This window comes from Pogona vitticeps, chromosome 1 (genome assembly GCF_051106095.1).
Source record: "Pogona vitticeps strain Pit_001003342236 chromosome 1, PviZW2.1, whole genome shotgun sequence".
Lineage (NCBI taxonomy): Eukaryota > Metazoa > Chordata > Lepidosauria > Squamata > Agamidae > Pogona > Pogona vitticeps.
This window is the reverse complement of record NC_135783.1, coordinates 135,660,763-135,681,319: the sequence shown is the minus strand read 5'-3', so window position 1 is coordinate 135,681,319 and position 20,557 is coordinate 135,660,763. Positions and strand designations below refer to the sequence as shown.

The 20,557-nt window shown below is 42.2% G+C and overlaps 1 protein-coding gene across 1 annotated transcript in view; it reads left to right on the top strand.

Moving 5' to 3' along the window:
• Positions 1-13,183, top strand: part of NOL10 (nucleolar protein 10) — a 59,933-nt gene extending 46,750 nt beyond the window's left edge. Inside the window, exons 17-21 of the mRNA XM_073001550.2 lie at positions 477-566; positions 3,495-3,668; positions 6,608-6,855; positions 10,867-10,969; positions 12,679-13,183. Coding sequence (XP_072857651.2) covers positions 477-566; positions 3,495-3,668; positions 6,608-6,855; positions 10,867-10,969; positions 12,679-12,798 — 735 coding nt within the window. The 3' untranslated portion in view covers positions 12,799-13,183. The remainder of the gene's footprint in view (positions 1-476; positions 567-3,494; positions 3,669-6,607; positions 6,856-10,866; positions 10,970-12,678) is intronic.
• The last annotated feature ends 7,374 nt before the right edge of the window (positions 13,184-20,557 follow it).

The following is a 20,557-nucleotide window of genomic DNA, read 5'->3' as shown; positions in this document are numbered from 1 at the left end:
ATTTGATGAGTCTGTGGAAGAAACCAACGTGGGGTAAAATGTGAATTTCTCTCCTGCGGAATGTGGTAATTGTGAAGAGTGTATGCTGGCAGTGTGGGACTACAGTACCACAGTTTGATGGGAGCCATTACAACGCAGGCCACTGACGGAGCATCAGGAGATCTCTGCTGTGTGAAAAGAGCCCAAACTGTATTTCTTTATCACAAACAACAACAACAACAACAACAACAACAACAACAACAACAACAACAACAACAACAAAATTTTTAATGGCATGGCCTCCTCTTCAGGATCGAGATGTCACTTAAACCTGGCTTTTAATGATCAGACAGTTTTTTAAAAGTCTGAGTAATTATATATCAATATAGCTATTGTTTGTGATTTATACGTTTTGTTAAAAAAAAAACATGATTGATGCCGTTTTCCATGTAGCTGGTCCGAATTTAAAAGGATCTGTGCATCTTTTTGTTCCCTAGAAACTTCCTAAGGTTAATAAAGAACTTGCATTAAAGTTGATCGAGGAGGGAGAAGAAGAGGTGCAAAACGCAAGGAAAAAGAAACAAAAGGTGGGAAATTCTGCTCTGTTTCTGCCATTCCTTCTCCGCAACAGTGAATCTGGTAGTGGTGTCAAGGATTAGATATGCTGAGTCAACTAATTTTTGCTCTTAATATTTCTGGGGAGAGTAGGGGACTCAGGCTTCAAGGTAAGAGTGTGAGATTTGTGTCCCAGGCGCAGGCTCAGCCATTTCAAAATCTCTGCACTAGGAGGTTTATGAAACACATCCATCGGAGGTGGGAAAACCGTACTGGAACTGGTGGGCCAAACTTGGAAACATGGCTTTTTGGAATGCAACTCATAGAATTCTCCAGCCAGTATCACCTATGACCAAAACATAATATTTCCAAAACCTTCAAGTGGACTCATAGATAGACTTGGTCTAAAGGAGACTCATAGGCTCACTTCTGTAAGCCAAACATCCCCCCCCCCTGTTTTTTGTGTTGTTTTTGTTTTGGTCACCCACCAGCCCACAACCCTATTTTACCCTATCTCACTGAAGTCTGGCTTCCCTGTTTCCTTCGAATGAGATCTCTCTGTGTGTTCCTAAGTGCACTGCCTTGAACACAGTAGAAATGTTGTGTTGGAGTTAATAGCGATCAAAGCTAAGTCGAACAGTCTTAGGTGATATCTGTTAAAAAGCAGGTAACATGCCTACCGTCTTCTGGGAGTGATGCAGTAGCTTTATCACATGAGCATCGTGTCTTCCGTTCTTTTGGCATTTCAGATGTGTCCTTTAGGTTCAACTGAGCTAAATGTAAAATAAATAATGGCAGGCCGCTTCTGACTATTTCCCTGATGGGCCGTAATGCAGCTGGTGTTCATAATATTCTTGTCTGTTACTCTTGCAGATTATTTTTAGACTTGTCGTTACTACTCAAAAGAATTTTCCTTTCTGGGCAGCTGTACAAACAAATTGTTGGGCCAGATTAATCCCCAGGTGTTCATAATTTTCCAATGGCAACAATAAAAAAAGCAGTTGAAAATATTTTAAAGGGCTGTTGGAATATCATCATCTTAATTAAATCACTTTGAGAATGAACCTATCTCCCAAAATCCCCATCTCCTTTTAATGCTTTAAGTACGAGGATTTAACTTGTGACCCTCTGCAAGGCCCTGCTTAATTGAAGGGTTTCAGTGTGGGATGTGTTGTGCTACAGAGCTTCTCCCAACATCCGTTTACTGGTTCACACATGCACCTGAATCAGAACTAAATGCAATTTTTTAGTTGTATTTATTTAATTACTGTTCTTTAAAATCCAGTGCCAGATTTTAAAATACTGTTTTGAGTTAATATTTGAAGCAAGATGTGGCAATCTTGTATGTGTGTTGAACTAGGCAAGCTTTATTTGCGCATTCACGTGCAGAGTTGAAGTCAGTATGAGAGGAAGGGTGCATATTAGCCCTGTTTCACCTCTGGCTATCTCTCACATGGGTAGCAGCATTCAGAAAAGGACAATATCCTTTACCTTTGATTTTTGGGAGAGTCCTAATCACATGGAAAGGCACCCCTCCTAGCTGTCACTAGAAGAATGATGATAAGATGGGATGGGACCATTTTGTTTTAGCTCCTCTTTGGGAACATTTGGATAAAGGCTACATTTGGAATTATCAAGTCATCCTTGGTCAACATTTATGTTTCTTTAATATTCCTTAAATTTTGAGGGTTAAAAAAACCCCAAAACTAAACAGATATAGCCAGTGTAGAATCAGTACACTGTATATAGGCTGAACGTATCACTGAGTTGTAGTGGCACATGGTAATAGTAGTTGATGAGTTGTGTGCAGCTGTCATGTTGAGTCACATATAGCTTAGTAGGCCTCAGCTCATATACTGCCTTCTAACTTCCCTTCTTCCAGTATTGCTATGAGAATGTTCAGTGTTTATTTATTGTCTTTGGTAAGTCATGGTTGCTTCCAAATCCTGAGCTGTGGTTAGTTTAATGATGGTTTCTAAGAGTTTGAAGGGTTGAAGTTGGCTGGTTTCAAACAAACTACAATGGGGTCTCTACTTAAGAACGTCCCTACTTAAGAACAATTCTACTTAAGAACAGCTCCATTTGCTAAATTTTGCTTCTACTTGAGAACAAAAATCCAGATAAGAACAGGGAAAAAAAACTTTCCTGCTCTTTTTTTAACCTTAGGTTCTCTTAGGTTAAAAAAATGTTCTCCCCCTAGTGGTAGAGTACGTATTAACCAGCTTTGCATTAGTTCCTATGGGAACTAATGCTTCAATGTACGAACGCACCTCTACATAAAAAAAAAACAGCCAGAACGGATTAATTGGTTTTCAGTCCATTGCTTCAAAATTAGCTTCGTCAGAAGTGCTTTTAACACTGTTCCCTGACCTAAGGGGAAAAAAAAGAAAAAAATCCCCCTCTAGTGGTAGAAGGCGGAATAGCAGCTTCCCATTAGTTTCTATGGACGGAAAAGAGCAGATACGGATTAAATGGTTTTCAATGCATTCCTATGGGAAATGCAGATTCTACATAAGAACTTTTCCACTTGAGAACCACCTTCCAATACAGATTAAGTTCTTAAGTAGAGACCCCACTGTATGTTTAAGACTACCCACTTGGGTTCCAATGACACATGGGTAGCTAATCTGAAATGGAAACAACAGATTTCAGACTCTTCTTACAGTGATACTGCTGAAGGAGTGGAAAGAGTTGCAGACCTGAAGCTCCCACTAGGTCTAGTGATCTCTTCCTGTGGTGTTAAATCTGAACGATTTTTCCTAAGACAGCTTTTTAATAGTGGGTAAGATATGGAAAAGTATTTAGAAAATGGGAGAGAAAAGAAATTTATTCTGAGTTTCAGAAACAATGCCTGCTTGTTTAACAAATTTCTGTGGGGGAATCTATGAATGCAAGAAAATAATAATAATTCAGAACGTTTGAAATGTTACATCTTTTGGTTTGTCTGTTTTCCTGCCTAGAAAATGCCTAGCATTCTTAATGATGACCGTTTCAAAGTCATGTTTGAGAATCCAGATTTCCAGGTGGATGAAAAGAGTGAAGAGTTTAGGCTGCTTAATCCACTCGTTTCTAAAATGGGTGAGAAAAGAAAGAAGAAGCTAAAGATGTTAGAGGAGCAAGAAGTCCTCGGAAAGGTAAATTTGGGATGCTTTGCCACTTTCTTCTGTTCTTTGATCTCTGCTTGCAAGAACAATACCCATCTATAATGGGGGGGAAATGGCCCACACAAGTTGTGTGCTTGGTGCAGATGTTTAGTGGATTCCACCATGACCTCTTTTATTATTCCCTACCTAGTATCTGTTCTCTGAAAATGAATAACGTACAAGGTACAGAGGAGGAGAGCTGAATGAGGATAAAAGGGGAACCATATTCATGTTGCATTTGGGTCATGCCTTAATTTTTTAGGAGTGTTCAAGAATATTCATACATGCTAAAACCGCCATGTTACAGTATATCATGGATGAAAGGAATGGTCTGACTAGTGTCATCCAGACCTTGGGTCTGTTTCAGCTGAGTCCGCTAGATGCACAGTTCAAGGCTGAAGAACAAGGTAGTGGCATTCATGACACCTGTAAAAATTCAGTCTCCATCACCAGGTTTCCCAATCCATTGCCATCCCTTTTACAGTGCTTGTATCTTGTTATTGGTCCATTGGGATAGTGTCGTAATACTAGGATTTAACATTGAGGTCTTTGGGTTGTTAGTTGATAATACTGCTTATTTATATTTAAGCAGCCAGTTGGAAACGGAGAAGTGAAAATACAAATGGGGTGGTGGGGGATAAATAGAGCAGATACTGCAGTCCAAAAGGTAAAAAACAATGAAAATTCAAATCTGGTGTTGAGGGCCCCCCGGGATGTTTGCCTTGTAGGACTCAGACTGTCTGAACATGATCAGCTCAGGACTTAATGGCTACCAGGAGAACCATGTGGTTGTCCCAACATGTCGTTCGACTGACCCACTTGATTTTCTCCGCTGATCAGGAGGCAGGTGGTCTGGGAATGAGAATTACTCTTCTAGCTTTGGTGTGGTCACATCACTTGTTGAGGTTTAGGCTGATAGCAGCTGTTCCCCCATACAATTGGGCAAGTTCATGCCAGGCGGGGTATGGATCCCACAAGCTCTGTAAAGTGTCTTTTGTGTGTTTGTAGTTGGCGTGGCTGGACACCCATCAGTGTTGTTGGGGTCACTCTGTGAAATGTGGCATTTACCTGGGCAATTGACACAATCATTCCTAAGTGTGCAGCATTCGATTTTGCCCTTTATTTCATGTTGGAAATAGACCTCCAGTTGTTTGGGTGAAAACAAATGATTTATGCTAATGAGGCTTTCTAAGGGCAGCATTTTTTTTACTTTTTTCAGCCACAACATAAAACTTTTTACTTTTTCAACCACAACAATTCCATTCTCCTAAAAAAAAAATTTGTTTGTACAAATGATTTCTGAAATACTTTTACTATATTTCATTTGGTTAAGTATTCTTCTCTCTAAAAGAACAAGCAAGTCCATTCATAGACCGATTGACTGGAGCAGATGATACGAGAAAAAAAGAAAGTTTTGAGACCTTTGTAATGTTAGCAAACCTTCAGGCCCATAAAGGTGGTTATAAGGATGCTTTGTTATAAAGGATACTTCAGGTGGCAGCAGTATTTACAGTTTCCTAGTCTGCATAATAAAAAGCTGAAAAAGTTTACATACGAACTTCAGAAAGCTGAAGAGAAAGGAAATGGAAAGATGAATTCAGATAGAGTCTGCATTCTAGCCTCCCTCGTCAATTCAGGGACCTGTCATTCAAGAAGAATTGCGCAAATAGTGTGTAAAACACCGGATGTTTTGGACGTCAGTTCCTGTCAGTCCCAGGCAACAGAACCCATGGGAAAGGGTTCCATGAGTTGTTGGAAACATCTGGGTTGCCCATTCCCCATCTTCTACCTCTGAAGTTAAAAACAACATTGGAGCGCGTCCACTGTTTCGTGGTAGAACATGTGTTTGGGATGCGTAAGATTCAAGATTACTGCCAGGCGTCCTTAGTGGGCAGCAGGGCTGGGACAGGGGCTGAAGGTGGCTGCCTCTTGGAAGGAGAAAGTGCCGGCCAAGAGTCTGACCTGGTGAGAAAGCAGCTTTCTGTGTGAAGACCACCAATTGGTTGTAACTGTTTTCTAAGAAGTTGTGCTTTGGTAGGTTTGTAAGTGGTTTTGTGACCCAGAACAACCGTCTTACCAGAAGACATTTAAAGAGAAGGCGAACAAACAAACACACCTTGGTTACATCATAAGTAAATAAGCAAATGGCACCCACACCCTGAAAAAGCCTACCTTGGGAAAGTTGCCCAGCCACTGTCTGGGACCAAAAGATTGGTATCTAAGGGCTGGTGTCATGAATTCATTTCTGTGTTCTAGTTTTAAGACATTGGGTAGACTCCCATCTCCTCCTGTGTCTTCTTAAGTGCTTTGGGTCTGCTGCTCCTCTGTCTTGTTTCATCCTTTTTCCTCAGCACGCACAGATGTGGTGACTCCTGTCCTGAGGTCTGATTGGAATGAGAGCCATCCTGAAGCACATGCCAGGAACATTCAGGAGGAAATGGAATCAGTGATAATGGACAAGAAACCATGTTTAATGCTTTTGAGTTTTGGTGTTGGTTTACTTCTTCTGAATTTGTTTTTGTTTAGTCGTTAAGTCATGTCCGACTCCTCGTCACCCCATGAACCAGAGCACGCCAGGCCCTCCTGTCTTCCACTGCCTCCCGGAGTTGGGTCAAATTCATGTTGGTAGCTTCGATGACGCTGTCCAACCATCTCATCCTCGGTCGTCCCCTTCTCCTCTTGCCTTCACACTTTCCCAACAGCAGGGTCTTTTCCAGGGAGTCTTCTCTTCTCATGAGATGGCCAAAGTATTGGAGCCTCAGCTTCTTCTGAATTACTTGTCGCAAATGTTTTTGTGCCCTTGAATTATAGCCCTCTCTAAATTGCACATCTGTAGAGAGTCACGTACTCCTAAGTGGGTAAATGGTTCTTTTTCTGGGACATGAACAGGTTTCTTTTCTTTTTTTTTAAGTAACTATTTTTGCCTCCAGGAAGAAGAGGAAGAACCAGAAGGAAAACCAAGTGATGCAGAAAGCTCTGAGACTTCAGAGGATGAAAAAGGCTGGGTTGAAGAGGTCAGGAAACAGCGCAGACTTCTTCGCCAAGAGGAAAAAGTAAAACGACAGGAAAGGTTCAAGGAGGATCAGCAAACAGTCCTGGAACCCAAGTTTTTTGAGATTAAAGCTGGGGAAGAATTTAGAAGCTTCAAGGACACAGCCAAAAGGCAAAAGTTAATGAAGTAAGGCTTGCAATTCACTGGGCTTGACCTCCTTCTTCCCCTCCCCTACAACGAACATCTTGAATATGGTTGACATGCTGGGTTATGTGTTGTCAGTTTTCACTGATTTCTTCTGAAGACAGTTGTTTTTATAGTCAGTCATGACAAAAGGAATGTGTCTTATTTTGTCCCTTATCCTCTGCACGCATAGATGTAGGGGCTGTGATGCAAGGAGGCGTGCTTCCGAAAACCAGCTGAGGGTTCTGTGCAGAGGGGCACAAGCAGAGAGAGGAGCCATTGTGCAGGGGACAGGACACTTCAAAAAGGCCCTGCGGGCACTCTCCCCCAGCCATCTTTCAGCCTTATTTATGCCAACCTAGCAACATGCCACTTAAACTTTCTTCACATTTTTATTCTTTTCCGACTTGTGTCAACCAGCTTTTTATGACTGTGTTCTCTGTACATTTCAGAAATCTTCACAACCATCATCCAAGTTAGATCTTTTGTAAAAGGGCTGTTCCCTTCCAGTAGTTTTTCCGTTGCTTTTTTTTAAAAAAGAAAGGGCTTGAGAAATGCTATTGCAACCTGTAGGGGTCTCTATAAATCTGAGAGAATGGGGCTTGGTCTCAGTCAGCTCAAGAAATTACTAGATTTATCCCCTTTCAGCCCATTTCGTACTAGCACATTCGGAAACTTCCCTGTTTTGATCTAGCCTTTTTATTAGATTTAACCTAATAGCATATATTTCTCCAAAAAGTAGCTTCTTGGCCTGCAGAAAGCCTAATGGACTTCATTCTTTGTGTCAGCCTAAACATTAAAAATGTTGATTTAAATATAATTTTGTCAAGAATCCATTGAGGCACTTCCACTGATGAAAGGGTTTTTGTCAGCAGAATCTGAACCTTCTTCCCTCCTGCAGGCCCCTTTTCCCTCCCTGCTCCAGAGTAAGGTGTGGGGGAAACTCTGCACCTGGTTTTCACTAAGCAGGGAGAGCTGCAGAAGCAAGTGGAAGGAAGGAAGTGCCATCACACGCAGAATTGGACACTATTATGACACCGGTTGTCGGCTATCGTGTATTATATGTAGTACCTTGGTTTCTATTGGAGGAGAGACCTTGAACAATAACTAGATTCAACTGAGGGATGTTATGAATAGGGGAAATACATATATTTTATGTTAATTGCTAAAATTCTTTTACTGGATTCTTCTGCTGATGTGTGTGGTTTAAAGAAAGACAAATTCATGGAATAGACAAGTGCATGGCAAAATAGATGTCTTGGTGCTTATTATCTGTGCCACCTAAAAACAGAACATGTGCCGTATGCCTCTAATGGCAAATGCTAGGAGGAAAGATGACTTGCTTGGAAGTGTCTTAGGAAGCATCTAGGCAACTGCTGTTGGGGACAGAGAGTTAGATTCAGACCTAGTCATGTTTTAAAAATAGACAAAATTAAATCTGTGGGACCTGAGTTTGTCATTGTTAATAAGTCCACATGATCTCAGTGGGCCCATTTCAGGTAAGGATACATCTGGTTCCAACCCAGAACTCTAGACTTAGTTGAGTCTTTATTCTCTTCCAAAGAGGCACTACTTACGTTACCCAGATAGTTGTTTCAAAAACTCAGTTGATGACAGTGAACTGGTGTGCTGTGGTATCTGTGAAGTCCCACACACGGAAAGAAGGAAGGCTTCTGTTTAGTCATAGGTTGCCCCCATCTCCAAGTGCACCTAAATATCCATGATTCGTTGTTGTTGTTGTTTTTAACCCCACAAGAAAAGCTGTTATGAGCAAGGTGATCTTTAAAGCAGGCGGCATGTGGGAGAAATGCTACGAAGGTGATGTGAAGGATCTAAATGTGTTTGTTAAAAAATGACTGTAGGAGAATGCCCATGCTGGAGAATGTTCTCAATTGTGTGTGGTCAGCTTGTAAATATAGTATTGAAAGAGATGCTAAATTCTGCCAAAATATCTCTCTTGGTTGCCTAATGCAAGTCAAATCTTGACTTATCCAGTGCTGTCCTCCTTATAAAAAGGACACAGGAAAGTGCCTTTGGTCTGCTGGACACTGGAGTATTGTCTCCAGTGACTGGCAGCAGCTTTCCCGGACTTCAGGTAGCCCTGAAGTCGGGGAGACAACAGGGATGGGACCTCAGATATTCTGCGTGGAGAGCTTGAGCTGTGCCACTGAGTTCCAGTCCTTCAGCAAAGAGACCAGCAGCCATACTGTTCTCATTCCATAGAGACAGTACTGTGGATATAGCAAGCTGGGATCCAGAAGAATTTGTGTTCATGTCCCCAGCTATTGCTATAGGCATATGGGGAGGGTGCAGCATGTGCATGTGAGAGCTGAAAAGCCCATGTGCATGCACATTGCCTTGCGTGGCCTTTCTGGCTTTTTGCTCATATTGATATCAAACTCAACATCATTCAAAAGAATCAGATGCATGGAAAAGCCAAAAGCCAGACTCTTGAAAAAGTCAAACTGGTTTTAATTGGTGACTCATGCTCTTCATTCTTTCTTGGTAAAATCAAGGATACTTTATTTCAGTTCACCTGTACCTTCCTTTTGTATTAAACATGTGTTCCAGCAAACATCCCCCAACATCCTACAGAACATGTACAAATGACTGTCTCATCAATATCAAGCATAATTTTTTGGCTTGGTTTAATTTTGAGGGTTTGCTTGTGAGGGTAAGAGATAGATAACATCCGGAACCTTTTAGAGGGCTTCTCCATGTTATTCTGTTGTAGCAAAAACAATAGAGTAGCCTGCTAAAAACTATTGAAAAGATTATGGCATAAACTTTCACATGCGATAAGCTGAACTTTAGTCCACAAATATTTAGGCTAGAGTGAATGTATTAGTTTTTAAAGCGATACAATGGTGGTGTTGTTTTTTTTAAACCTTGAATCTCATTTTTACTGTCTTAGTGTCTCCTCACTCCATTTAATGGCTAGACATTTGATTTTTATGGTGACATTTGTGAAGAGTTTTATGACTGTTAAAATATAAAACAGGGTGTTCCTTTATCATAGTCCTGACTCAGTGTTGCTTGGAGCTTCTTCTTTTTTTTAAAGCCCACATGTCTTCAGTCTTGCAATGCTGCTTTCTTCCAAGCATTGCACCTTGGCCACATTGAAGTCTACATAAATCAGCTTCCTTCTCCTGTTTCAGCATTTTGGGCTCTAAAAATTAATCGTGCCATTGGCCTGAGGTTCACCTTAAAAAAATCCAACAAAAAAGAAATCTGGATTTTTCCCATTTTTTTTAAAAAAGGGAGTGAGCTAAAAAACCTAATATTGCTATGCTTTCTGCTTTATCGAGTCCTTACAAATATGAGAAATGGAATATTAAAGCTAAATGAAATTACACGGTTTGAACGTAGTGTGATATCTTAATACTGTACTGTATATTCCCAAATTGGATTTTTCTGCCAGGGTTGTGTGAAGAAATTCCAAGAGGGACAAGAGGATTCTAGGTTTACACAAACAAGTTTTTTAATGAACTTAAGTAAATTTCTATAATAGACCCAGTTTCTAGAATTAGAATTTTCAAGGGAAGTTATTTGTGCTTTTTTTTTCAGTTGAAAATAATATTGTTTGAGGGGTGTGTTTTTTGTGTATTTTAAATTTTAAATGACATACTGAACTTTTTAAATGGATGATGGTAAATGAAAGGTGGGGAGGCATGATAGTTACTCGATAGTTACATCTGCATAATTGAGGAGCAAGCATGAAATGCCACAGACAGAGCCATTTCAGAAATGCATGCTTTTTGAAAGTTAGATCTCTTGCTGACTCTTAGAAAATAAACAAGAAAAGGGGCTGTAGTGGAACAACTCTCTACAGAAGATCTGTAATAGCTCATGGTTTTCATCTCCTCCCCTCAATGAAAAGTGTTGTGGAAGCAAGCATACAATGAGAGATGGCAGTCAGCTTCACTGTGTTGTCTTTTTGAAGCATATCCTTTTGCAGCATGCAGATCTCAAAAGTATAATCAACTGCCTTTTTCTCTCATGTGTCGTCTACAGAAAAACGCTTGAAGATCGTTTGCAACTTGAAGAGAGAGTAGGTGCACTCAGTGTACATGATACCACTGTAGGAAGCAAACAAGTTACCTTCAAATTAAAAAAGGTATGTGTAAAGCCGTCAATAAGGGCTCGTTCAGACCATTGTTCCAGCCTCGTGTTTCATGAGCGCCCGGTCCAGCAATAGTCATCTCCGTATTTTTTCCTGATGTCCAGACAACACAAGACTTGCTCTGATGTGTGATCGCTGTCTTTTTCCACTGCCTTTGGTGCTTTTTTGTTCTTCATGACAAGGTGGTTTCTTTTTGTTGTGAGAGTTGTTCGTTGGGAGGGCAAAGTTTAGGCACTCCAGCGCTTCTCGTATAGAGTTTGTCTATATGGGAAATGCTGGAGTGCCTAAACTTAGCTCTGAAAATGGGGGCGGGGGCTCGGTGGCCGGGGAGCTCCAAAGGCAAAAAAGCTCCACCAAAGTTAATTTATGATTTCTCCCTTGAACAAGCAATTTTGAAAAATGTGGCTTCGCAGCGTGCTGCAGATGGGAATTGCGGTCAAGCCCTAGTTTCCTTCGGGATGAGCTGTGACCTACCACACTAATTTGGAGCTGACCTTCTGCTCATCTGGTCCTATCCTCGGTCAAAAACTCTGCTAATAATAATCTAATAGAATCGCTGAATCAGTGTTCTGTTGGCACACTTAGATACTAAGCTTTGGTTGCTGTTTCTGGGGCAACAGGAATGTTCATGCTGTGTGTGTGTTTTGTCTTTGCATATGTTTTGTTGCTTTACATTTGGGTTTCCCAACCTTAGGTAGCCCAAGTGTCCTTGGACTGCCGCTCCCAGAAACTCCAGGCAACACAACTGGTGGTGAAGGTTTCTGGGAGTTGCAGTCCAGGAACACCTGGGTGACCCAAGGTTGGGAACCACTGCTTTATGTGATCTTTATGCTGCCGTTTTTAGACATGGGAAAAGGCAGTGAGGTACGCAAGGTATACAAGTTTCTGTTTTCCCATCCATTTGGCATCTGGAGTTTCAATGTGTATTAGCTTGGATGCAGAGCTTGGAATTTTTCTTTTCTTTTGGACAACAAGTCCCCAAAACCTCTGGGAGCTCAGGGAAAAAAATGTAACTTCTCCTAGCAAAGCAGGAAAGGCACTCTTTCACCCCATGTCGCATCTCGTCTCTGCTACATCAAACCTGTAGGACGGCAGCAGCACACTGACTATGGAAGGGAATTCAAGAGTGAATGAAAATACAGAGAAGTCTACAAAGAATGAGTGCCTTGCAGTGCATGCTTGCATGGGTTTGGTCGGAAGTGAGCATTTGTTGTTTGCTGTGGGGCTTACTTCCATGTAAATAGGCTAGATAGCTCAGTGAATTAGCTATCTTGACAGCAGAGCCAGTGTTTGGGAGTTCAGTTCCCCACTGGGCCTCCTATGAGTAGAGCCAGCCTGTGTAGCCTTGGGCAAGCTGTACAGTCCCAAGGCTCCCCGTTGAGGAAGGGAATTGTTAAACCACTTCTGAGTATTCTCTACCTAGAAAACCCTGAAATGGATCACCAAAAGTCAGAACTGACTCGATGGCTCACTGTTATTCACTAGGTATAGGATTATAGTCTCAAGTTTGCTTGTGCTTGAAATATAATTTATAGAAGCTAAGTTTAACAGCATGTTTATGTATCTAACATAGAGTTGTAGACAAAAGAAATTCACTTGGGACATCTGTTTTTAGAACTTGGATCCATGTAATTTTTCTTCCATCTCTCTGGTTGATACCTAGTGCAGCTTCTTATTTCAGTATTTTCTGCAATTGTTTTCAGTCAGAACAGCAGAGGAAACAGCATGAAGCAGAGAGGCACCATCATCTGGAGAGGAAAAAACTCCGGCGTTCTGCTGGCCATCTCCAAAGTAAAAGAGGAAGGAGGCGACCCTTCAACTGACAGAACACTCCTGTTATTTTTCCAGGGGTATTTGGAAAGTGGGGGCTTTATTAGTGATGACCCCCAATCATGGACATAAATCAAGACTTCTTCAGCTGTTTTGTACGGAGGAGAATTGTCTACAGAATCATCCACATTGTATTGGGTGGGGAGAACATGAGGATCTCATGGTTGGGGTAGAGCTACTTGCCGTATTTTTCTGTGTATACGACTCCCCCCAATGTATAAAACAACTCCCTAATTTTGACCCTTGATGGAGGTGGGGGAGCAATTAATGGGCAACTGCTGCTCAACCTCCGTCTTCTGCTGCTGCTGCCTGCGCTGCCCGCCCGATCACCTCCTCCAGTGCGACTGCTGGGGCTCACCTCCAGCTCATGTTGTCCCCGCCTTGCCCCCTGCCCCAAAGGGAGCGCTGGAGGAAGCGATGCGGTGGCAGCAGTCAATGGGCAGCAGCAAGAGGTGCCCGAGCGTGCGTGAGTGCTCCTTTGCCTCCACCTCCGCCCGTTGCTGCTGCTGCCTCCGCCACTGGAGGGGACAAGGCAGCGACGTGAGCTGGAGGTGAGCCCCAGCAGTCGCACTGGAGGAGGCCCGAGTGTGTGCGAGTGCTCCTTTGCCTCTGCCTCCTTCCGTGTATCAAACAACCCTCAATTTCCCCCCTAATTAGTGTCGTTTTATACACGGAAAAATATGGTACGTTTCTGAAGAAGTACTGCTGGTTATCGTATAACCTTGGAATTGACTCATGTGAAAACCTTGCTTATGTGAACTGGATTCCACCTTTTAAAAAATAAATATTATTAACAATGGACTCTTTCCAAAGGGTACAGTTTTCAGAAAACTCAGTACTTTCCTAAAAATTATTCAAACGTTTTTATCCTGCAACAGAACATTGCCACATTCGTATGGGAACCCAGTGGTTCGAATGGCTCATAACCTGAAAGGGAAGCGTAAGCTTAAACAAATGTAGGTGGAGTTGTGTGTGCAGAGGTCAGCATAGGTAAATAAAGACCTAAAGGAGAAACAGATACAGTGCTGATAGTATTCAGCTCTGTGCCATTAACTATTCCCAAAACCAGTTGTTAGTTCCAACTTGAGTAGAGCCGTGGATTAAATAGGATTTATAGAGTTACCACTGGCATATATGTCATTGACTCGGTGCATCTAGTCCAGCTGAGACTCCCGGTGCTGTAGCTGGGACTATTTGTTATATACAGACTATTATATTCTGTGTAGTTACCCCTTGACCAGAATTCTATTCTTTAGTTATGCTAGCATAAACACAATGATATAAACTGCAGCAGTGACTTGCTCCTAGTTAATAACAAATTGCTGTTCGTTTTCCTTGTTGCACACCAAGGAATACAGGCAATGTCTCCTTAGCTAGCAGCAGTTTTGTTACTGCAGTATACACCATTGTGCTTATGTTAAAAAAACTAACCAGTAGGGTTCTGGCCAACAAGCGCTGCATAACAGATACTTTATTCCCTTTTTTTGAAGCACTTCATTTAGTTTCACTATTTTTTCTAAATTTGTCAGGTTTTGGAATGATAGATGAATTTAATGCATAGTTATATATTACTGGCATTTTTAATGTGAAATTACTCAAGTAGTGAGTAGTTCAGTAAATTTGTATTACTTTACACATCTCACATTCCTTTCTGTGATTGGCTACATGGATTTTGGAGCAGGTCTCTGTGGGATCTTGCCTTAAATCTGGTTCTTTCCTGATACGGAAAATAGGATTCTCCTACTTCCTTATTAACAGATTTAATTTTCTTGGGCTCCACGATCACTGCAGATGGAGACAACAGCCACGAAATTAAAAGACACCTGCTTCTTGGGAGGAAAGCGATGACACACCTTGACAGCATCTTAAAAAGCAGAGACATCACCTTGCCAACAAAAGTCTGAATAGTCAAAGCTATGGTTTTTCCTGTCGTGATGTATGGAAGTGAGAGCTGGACCATAAAGAAAGCAGACCACCGAAGAATTGATGCCTTTGAATTGTGGTGCTGGAGGAGGCTCTTGAGAGTCCCCTGGACTGCAAGGAGAACAAACCTATCAATTCTAAAGGAAATCAACCGTGACAATGTGCCCAAAGGAGGACAGCCTCAGTGCCATCATTTTTGCCTCCTGAAATCATTCGGGCTCGATTTGCTCTAGGACCCACTTCCTTGCCTTTCTGGCAGCACAGGGCATCTACAAAGCTCTCCTCCAGCATCATGTTTCAAACGAATCAGCATTTTTCCCGGCAGCTTTCCCTGTCAGATAAGCTGCTAGAAGAAGAAGAAGAAGAAGAAGAAGAAATAGGCTTTGACTTATTAGAATTCTTAGATTTTCTGAAAAGTGGGGCAGTAGGCTAAACTTTACAATGTCTGCCAACTGCCTGGATGGCATGCTGAGATAGGATGGTACCAGAGCATTAGGAGTTTACGACTTCAGCTATGATGCTTTGGCTCAGTTCCTATGCTTTATTATATGCCATCTGTGGCTCCTTCAGGCAAAAGCTTCCGTGGTCCTCTTAATCCCAGCATTTCTTAAGTCGGAGATAATGAAAAGCTGTGAATTCTAAATTGCTCTTAACTACGAATTGGGCAGGTTTGAGAAAACATAGCCAGCCCTCATTTTGCTTGCCGTTCTGATGCTCACATCCGAAAAGCTGCCGCATAGATGAAGTACACTTGTTTCCTTTTTAATCCAAAAGATAAGACTGGAGATAACGGCAGAAGATTGCACCGAAGCAGGTTTCAGCTAAAAATTATAAGGAGAAAGGCCCTAAGTGCTGACCTCTCAGCAGCACTGGAGCTGCATAATTTCTGCCTTAGATTAAACCCAAGACCCTTCTTAACAGGTTGGGAACTTTTAGACTACAACTCCCACAGTTCCTTACCCCTGGTCATACTGGGGAGGGCTCCTGGGAGCTGAGGTCAAAACACGTGGATGCGGATGGCTCGTGTCAAGGTGAGGTTCTGCCTGCCTCCCAACTATCTGGGAGCCGTCCCGGCATCTCCAACACTCAATTGCTGTGATTCTACTTTTTGTAGTTATTTTTGTTTCGGGATCATGAAGGCACATCTTGGGTAGAAGCAATCGATCAGCATTGGGCGAATGTCTAGCCGAGTCCCTGGTCAGGGATCCTGAGAGTAGATCTCCATCAACATTTGGAGGCTACAGATTCCCTACCCCTGATCTACGAAAGAGCGATAAAGAGAAGTCCTGTTGACTGCTGTATGTGTATAGGGACTTCTGATTTCTAAGCCATTTAAATTGAAGCTACCAGCAGATTTTTCTCACATGACTGAGGAAGTTTTAAAAGCTGGTACTGACATTCTCCAGGATGTTGCAGAAGCCTTTGCCATTCCATCATTTTAAGGTTTAGTCTTCATTTTTGGACCTTGGATTCTTGAACCTCAGCAACATTTTATCCTTGACAGATAAAATGTATGGAACTCGTAGTCCTCTCTGGAAGCATTACTCGCTCAAAACGTGGATGTTAAATGTATTGTTTTGTATTATTTTGCTTTGCAGTTGTATTTTAAAATGTTTTTGCTGTGCTCGATGAAGATGCCGGGCTTCAAGGTAATCAGCAGTGAGTTGAAGGAGTTGAGGCTTGTGTTTCTCATATGCCACACCATATAACTGGTGTGCCATGAGGAATTCAAGCGTCAGCTCCTTAACTAACAGCACTTTGTCACTGAGATTCATGCAGTTTGACTTCCACTACTGCTTGTAAGTAGTAAAACTCTGGCCACTCTTCCTCAGCCTGATCTACCTTACAGGGTTGGTGTGAGGAGGAGGAGGAGGAGAGTCATGTACTTCATCTTCAGCTCATTGGAGGAAAGGCAGAAGATCAGTATAAATAGGTTGTCGTTCTTGTTATCCTCCTCAAATGAGCAATAGCCTTCTGTCACATGATAACTTAAGCAGTCAACAACAACAACAATAGAAGAAGGTTTTGGTTAAAACTTGTATCTGTTATATAATACCAGTCAATGTGTTTATAATTTTGATGGACTGCGCCTGGTGTTTTATAATAATAATAATAATAATAATAATAATAATAATAATAATAATAATAATAATAATAATAATAATAATTTTTATTTATTTATTTATTTATTTATTTATTTATTTATTTATTTATTTATTTATTTATTGGACTTATATACCGCCCCATAGCGTTACAAGCACTCTCCGGGCGGTTTACAATTTTTAATTATACAGGCTACACATTGCCCCCCCAGCAAGCTGGGTACTCATTTTACCGACCTCGGAAGGATGGAAGGCTGAGTCAACCTTGAAGAAGAAGAAGAAGAAGAAGAAGAAGAAGAAGAAGAAGAATATAACGATGATGGTGGTGGTGGTGGTGGTGATGGTGATGGTGATGTGTTGTCAAGTCAATTCTGACTTATGGCGACCCTTTTCAGGGTTTTCCAGAGAGAGAGAGAGAGGTTTTCACCCTTCCCTTCTGTGGACGCCCTGGGATCGTGCAGCTGTCCCAAGGCCACCCAGGCTGGCTCCACTCACAAGAGGCCCAGCAGTGGGGAATCCAATTCTTTGTGGTGACTCTGCAAATGGCATCCCAAGCCAGGAATAATTTTTTTTTAAAAGACCTAAGAGTTATGAAAGAGCTCTCTTAAACGCTCACACTGGTGTGGATTGTTGCTGATGAAGCAATGTGCGCTCTTCTTCCATTTACATTGGTTGTGCTCCTTCACGGTGACATTTATGAGAATTATTTATTAGTATTTATTAGAGACACTCCCGTACCAGAGAAGTCCTGTAAGGCTTCCTTGCCCCCGGGGTGTGAGATTACACAAACAAAAAGCTGGCACACAGAATGCATCACTTCAAAAGGGCTGCTCGCTCTCCCGTTAGGAAAATTGTAGCTGTAAAAGTAAATTATTTCAGTAACATTAACATGAGCTTCCCTTTGATATTGAAAGCATGTTTCGTTGCTATGACTCCTGCCAGCAGTTGTCAGGAACTGTTATGCATCAGTGTGCTTCCAGGAAGACCTCAGGCCTCCCATGCTACTGAATGGAATGACCTGAATGTTACAGCAAGACTGTTTGGCTTTATTTCTGGAGATCAAGGGGCATGGCTCTGCTATACACATGTTCATATGGCCTTTGTATTTTAAGGGGGGTGGAGAGCAAATGACATTGCTTTTAATGGTTCCATTTATAAATTAGATGACGGGTCATAATAACGCCCAATGATCATGAGAGCTCTTCACTGCCTTGCACAACGGTTTCACATTTTCATGTAGGAATGACAAAACAGCAGCAGAAGCAATGCACATTACTGGATCTCTCAGGTATAGCTACTGGGTAGCTCAGTGGTTTAGGTCTCTGGCAGTGGAGCCAGAGGTTGGGAGCTTGATTCCCCACGGTGCTCCCCCTTCAAGGGGGCTAGACCTGATGATCCACAGGGTCCCTTCCAGCTTTGCAGTTCCAAGGTTATTCATATCTTTCTAGAAAGCCAGGGATTCCCCTTAGTTCTTTTGCGTATTTCCACAAACATTCGCCTTTGACTCTGAAGGTCTTGTCAGCTAAAGTGCATTTGAACACATATTCCAACCTTTGTAAAGTATTATAGGTAGATTTTGTTGCCACCATCGGGAATGTTTTTTCACCCCAATGCTGAAGTGCCCTATGAATTAGTTCGTAGACTTTGATCTGGATTCTGGACTCCTTTACCTGGATTCTCCTCAAGCCTTTTTCTAAAGAAATCGTTGGCAGCTCCCACCAGCCCTAAACCCTACCTATCTTGTTCCTGTAGCATCACAAAGGCCTACCCCTAGGCTTAAGTTTTTGACTTTGCCATTGGTAGCGGGGAAGACCACCGTTGTGAGGTGTTAGAAGACTGAAGTGTGGGTGCCATGCCACCTCTCCTGTACGTCCTAAGCTAACTTGATGGGCTGAAGAGAACTCTCCCTTCAGCACTGTGTTGAATCGAAGGGGGGGCATTTTTATCCTTCACTGCAGGCAGCTAAATAGCTTAGACCAGATTTCTGAATATTTTTGCTTTCAAGTACTTCATAGTCCCTCCGGCTACATAGCCATATATTGGCTAATCGTTGGTAAACTGACAAGCTGAGGGGCTGATGGGTTGTGTTCAGTTTGGTAGTGCATAGTTTGTATGATGTGAAATGATACTGGAGTATATAGGGTGATCATAACAGGAAGAAGGGGTGGGAGGAGATCTAAATCTTTGGTGGTTTCCCTTCAGTTCCCAGGTCATCTTCTGTGTAGGAGCCCTTTCAAGGCTTTAATGTTGCTGAATAGATTTTAATCAGTGTCGCTTTTCTTCCCAGCTGCTATGGTCTCTAATGGGTTAGACATAGATATAAGGCAGCGCCAGCTATGGGAGAACCATCAAGCCCCAGATAATGTCCCATAGAGAGGCACCCAAGCCCTTTATTTAAAGCAGGGCAGTGTGACCGCCAAAATGCCAGATTCCTCCCTTTTCAACCTAGATGCTGAAAGTTCAAAGTTTTCTGTCTTCAAAGTTAGCATGAAAGCCTATTTTGAGTATAAACAAACAAGTAAATAGAATAAAATTGTGGGACCAGGGTCATCAGAAGGCTCTGCAGAAGCCTCTGAGGGAAGGTTGTAGCCCTTTCCCACCTTGATCTTGTGTGTCCTTCCAAGCTGGTCTCACCAAGGCGGTAAATCGATGTGTTGTAGATTAGGCTGTCAAAGCGGCCGCTGAAGTCTTTGGATATTGCCATGCTTTTTGCTTCTAAATGCTAGGAACAACTAAAGCTCAATTCTCTTTATAATCCTATCCAAGTGTTTGAACCAGGGGGCGGCAGCTTGTTGCCTGTTGGACACATATGGCCTCAGGACCGTTTTTGCCACCATCAGTCTCCCCCTGCAACCCTTCAGACCCTCAATTTTTTTAAAAAAAGAGTCCCCTAAGGACTCTTCCATGTTTTGGGGCATGTGCAGAATCCCAGGGCCTGCCATACTCTCTAAAATAAAATTAAAAAGCCACTAGAAATTGCAAGGGACTCATTGTAGTGCAGCCTTTACACTACAGTATACAACCGCTGAATTGAAATGACATGAGGCATGCAAATGAGCCTCTCTGGACACACCCCTTCCTTTTAGCCCCACCCCTTTCAGAGTTCTGCCCTTGGACTGGCAGAAAATCTGAAAAATGGCTCTCAGCCTTTATAAGATTATCACCCCTGGTTGAAATGGAGGCTAAATAAGCATGTGTAGTGAAGGAGTGTTTTAGGCATATCCCTTCTGTCGGTGCTTCTGCCGTAATGTAGAAAGCTTCCAAGCACAACTCTTCAACCTATCATTCCTTTCCCATAAGGAGTGCGGTTGAAATGTGGGTGGAAGGAAAGAGATGAATACATTCCACCCTCCTGACATTTGTAGAGCGTATACTGTATTCGGAATGCTCCATATCTGTGAAGTATCCAATATGGTGTAATGTGTGGAGTGACAGGATAGGCTCAGGAAACCCGAGTTCGAATCCATGTAGAGTCATGGAAACTCATGGTGTGTGTGGGGGGAACACTCCTTAAATATCTCACTTGCCTCGAAAACCAGATTAGGATTGCTATAAATCAGCTGCTACTTAACAGCACAATTTAGCACAGTTTATATAAGGTTTCCAGGTATTCTGAGACTTTTGAAGTGACTGGGATGACGTGTTAGAACAGAATAAGCACCAGAAAGAAAGGGGTAGGCAGGCAGTGGAGACCAACAGCAAAGCTAGCAGAGAAAAGCAAGTGCCC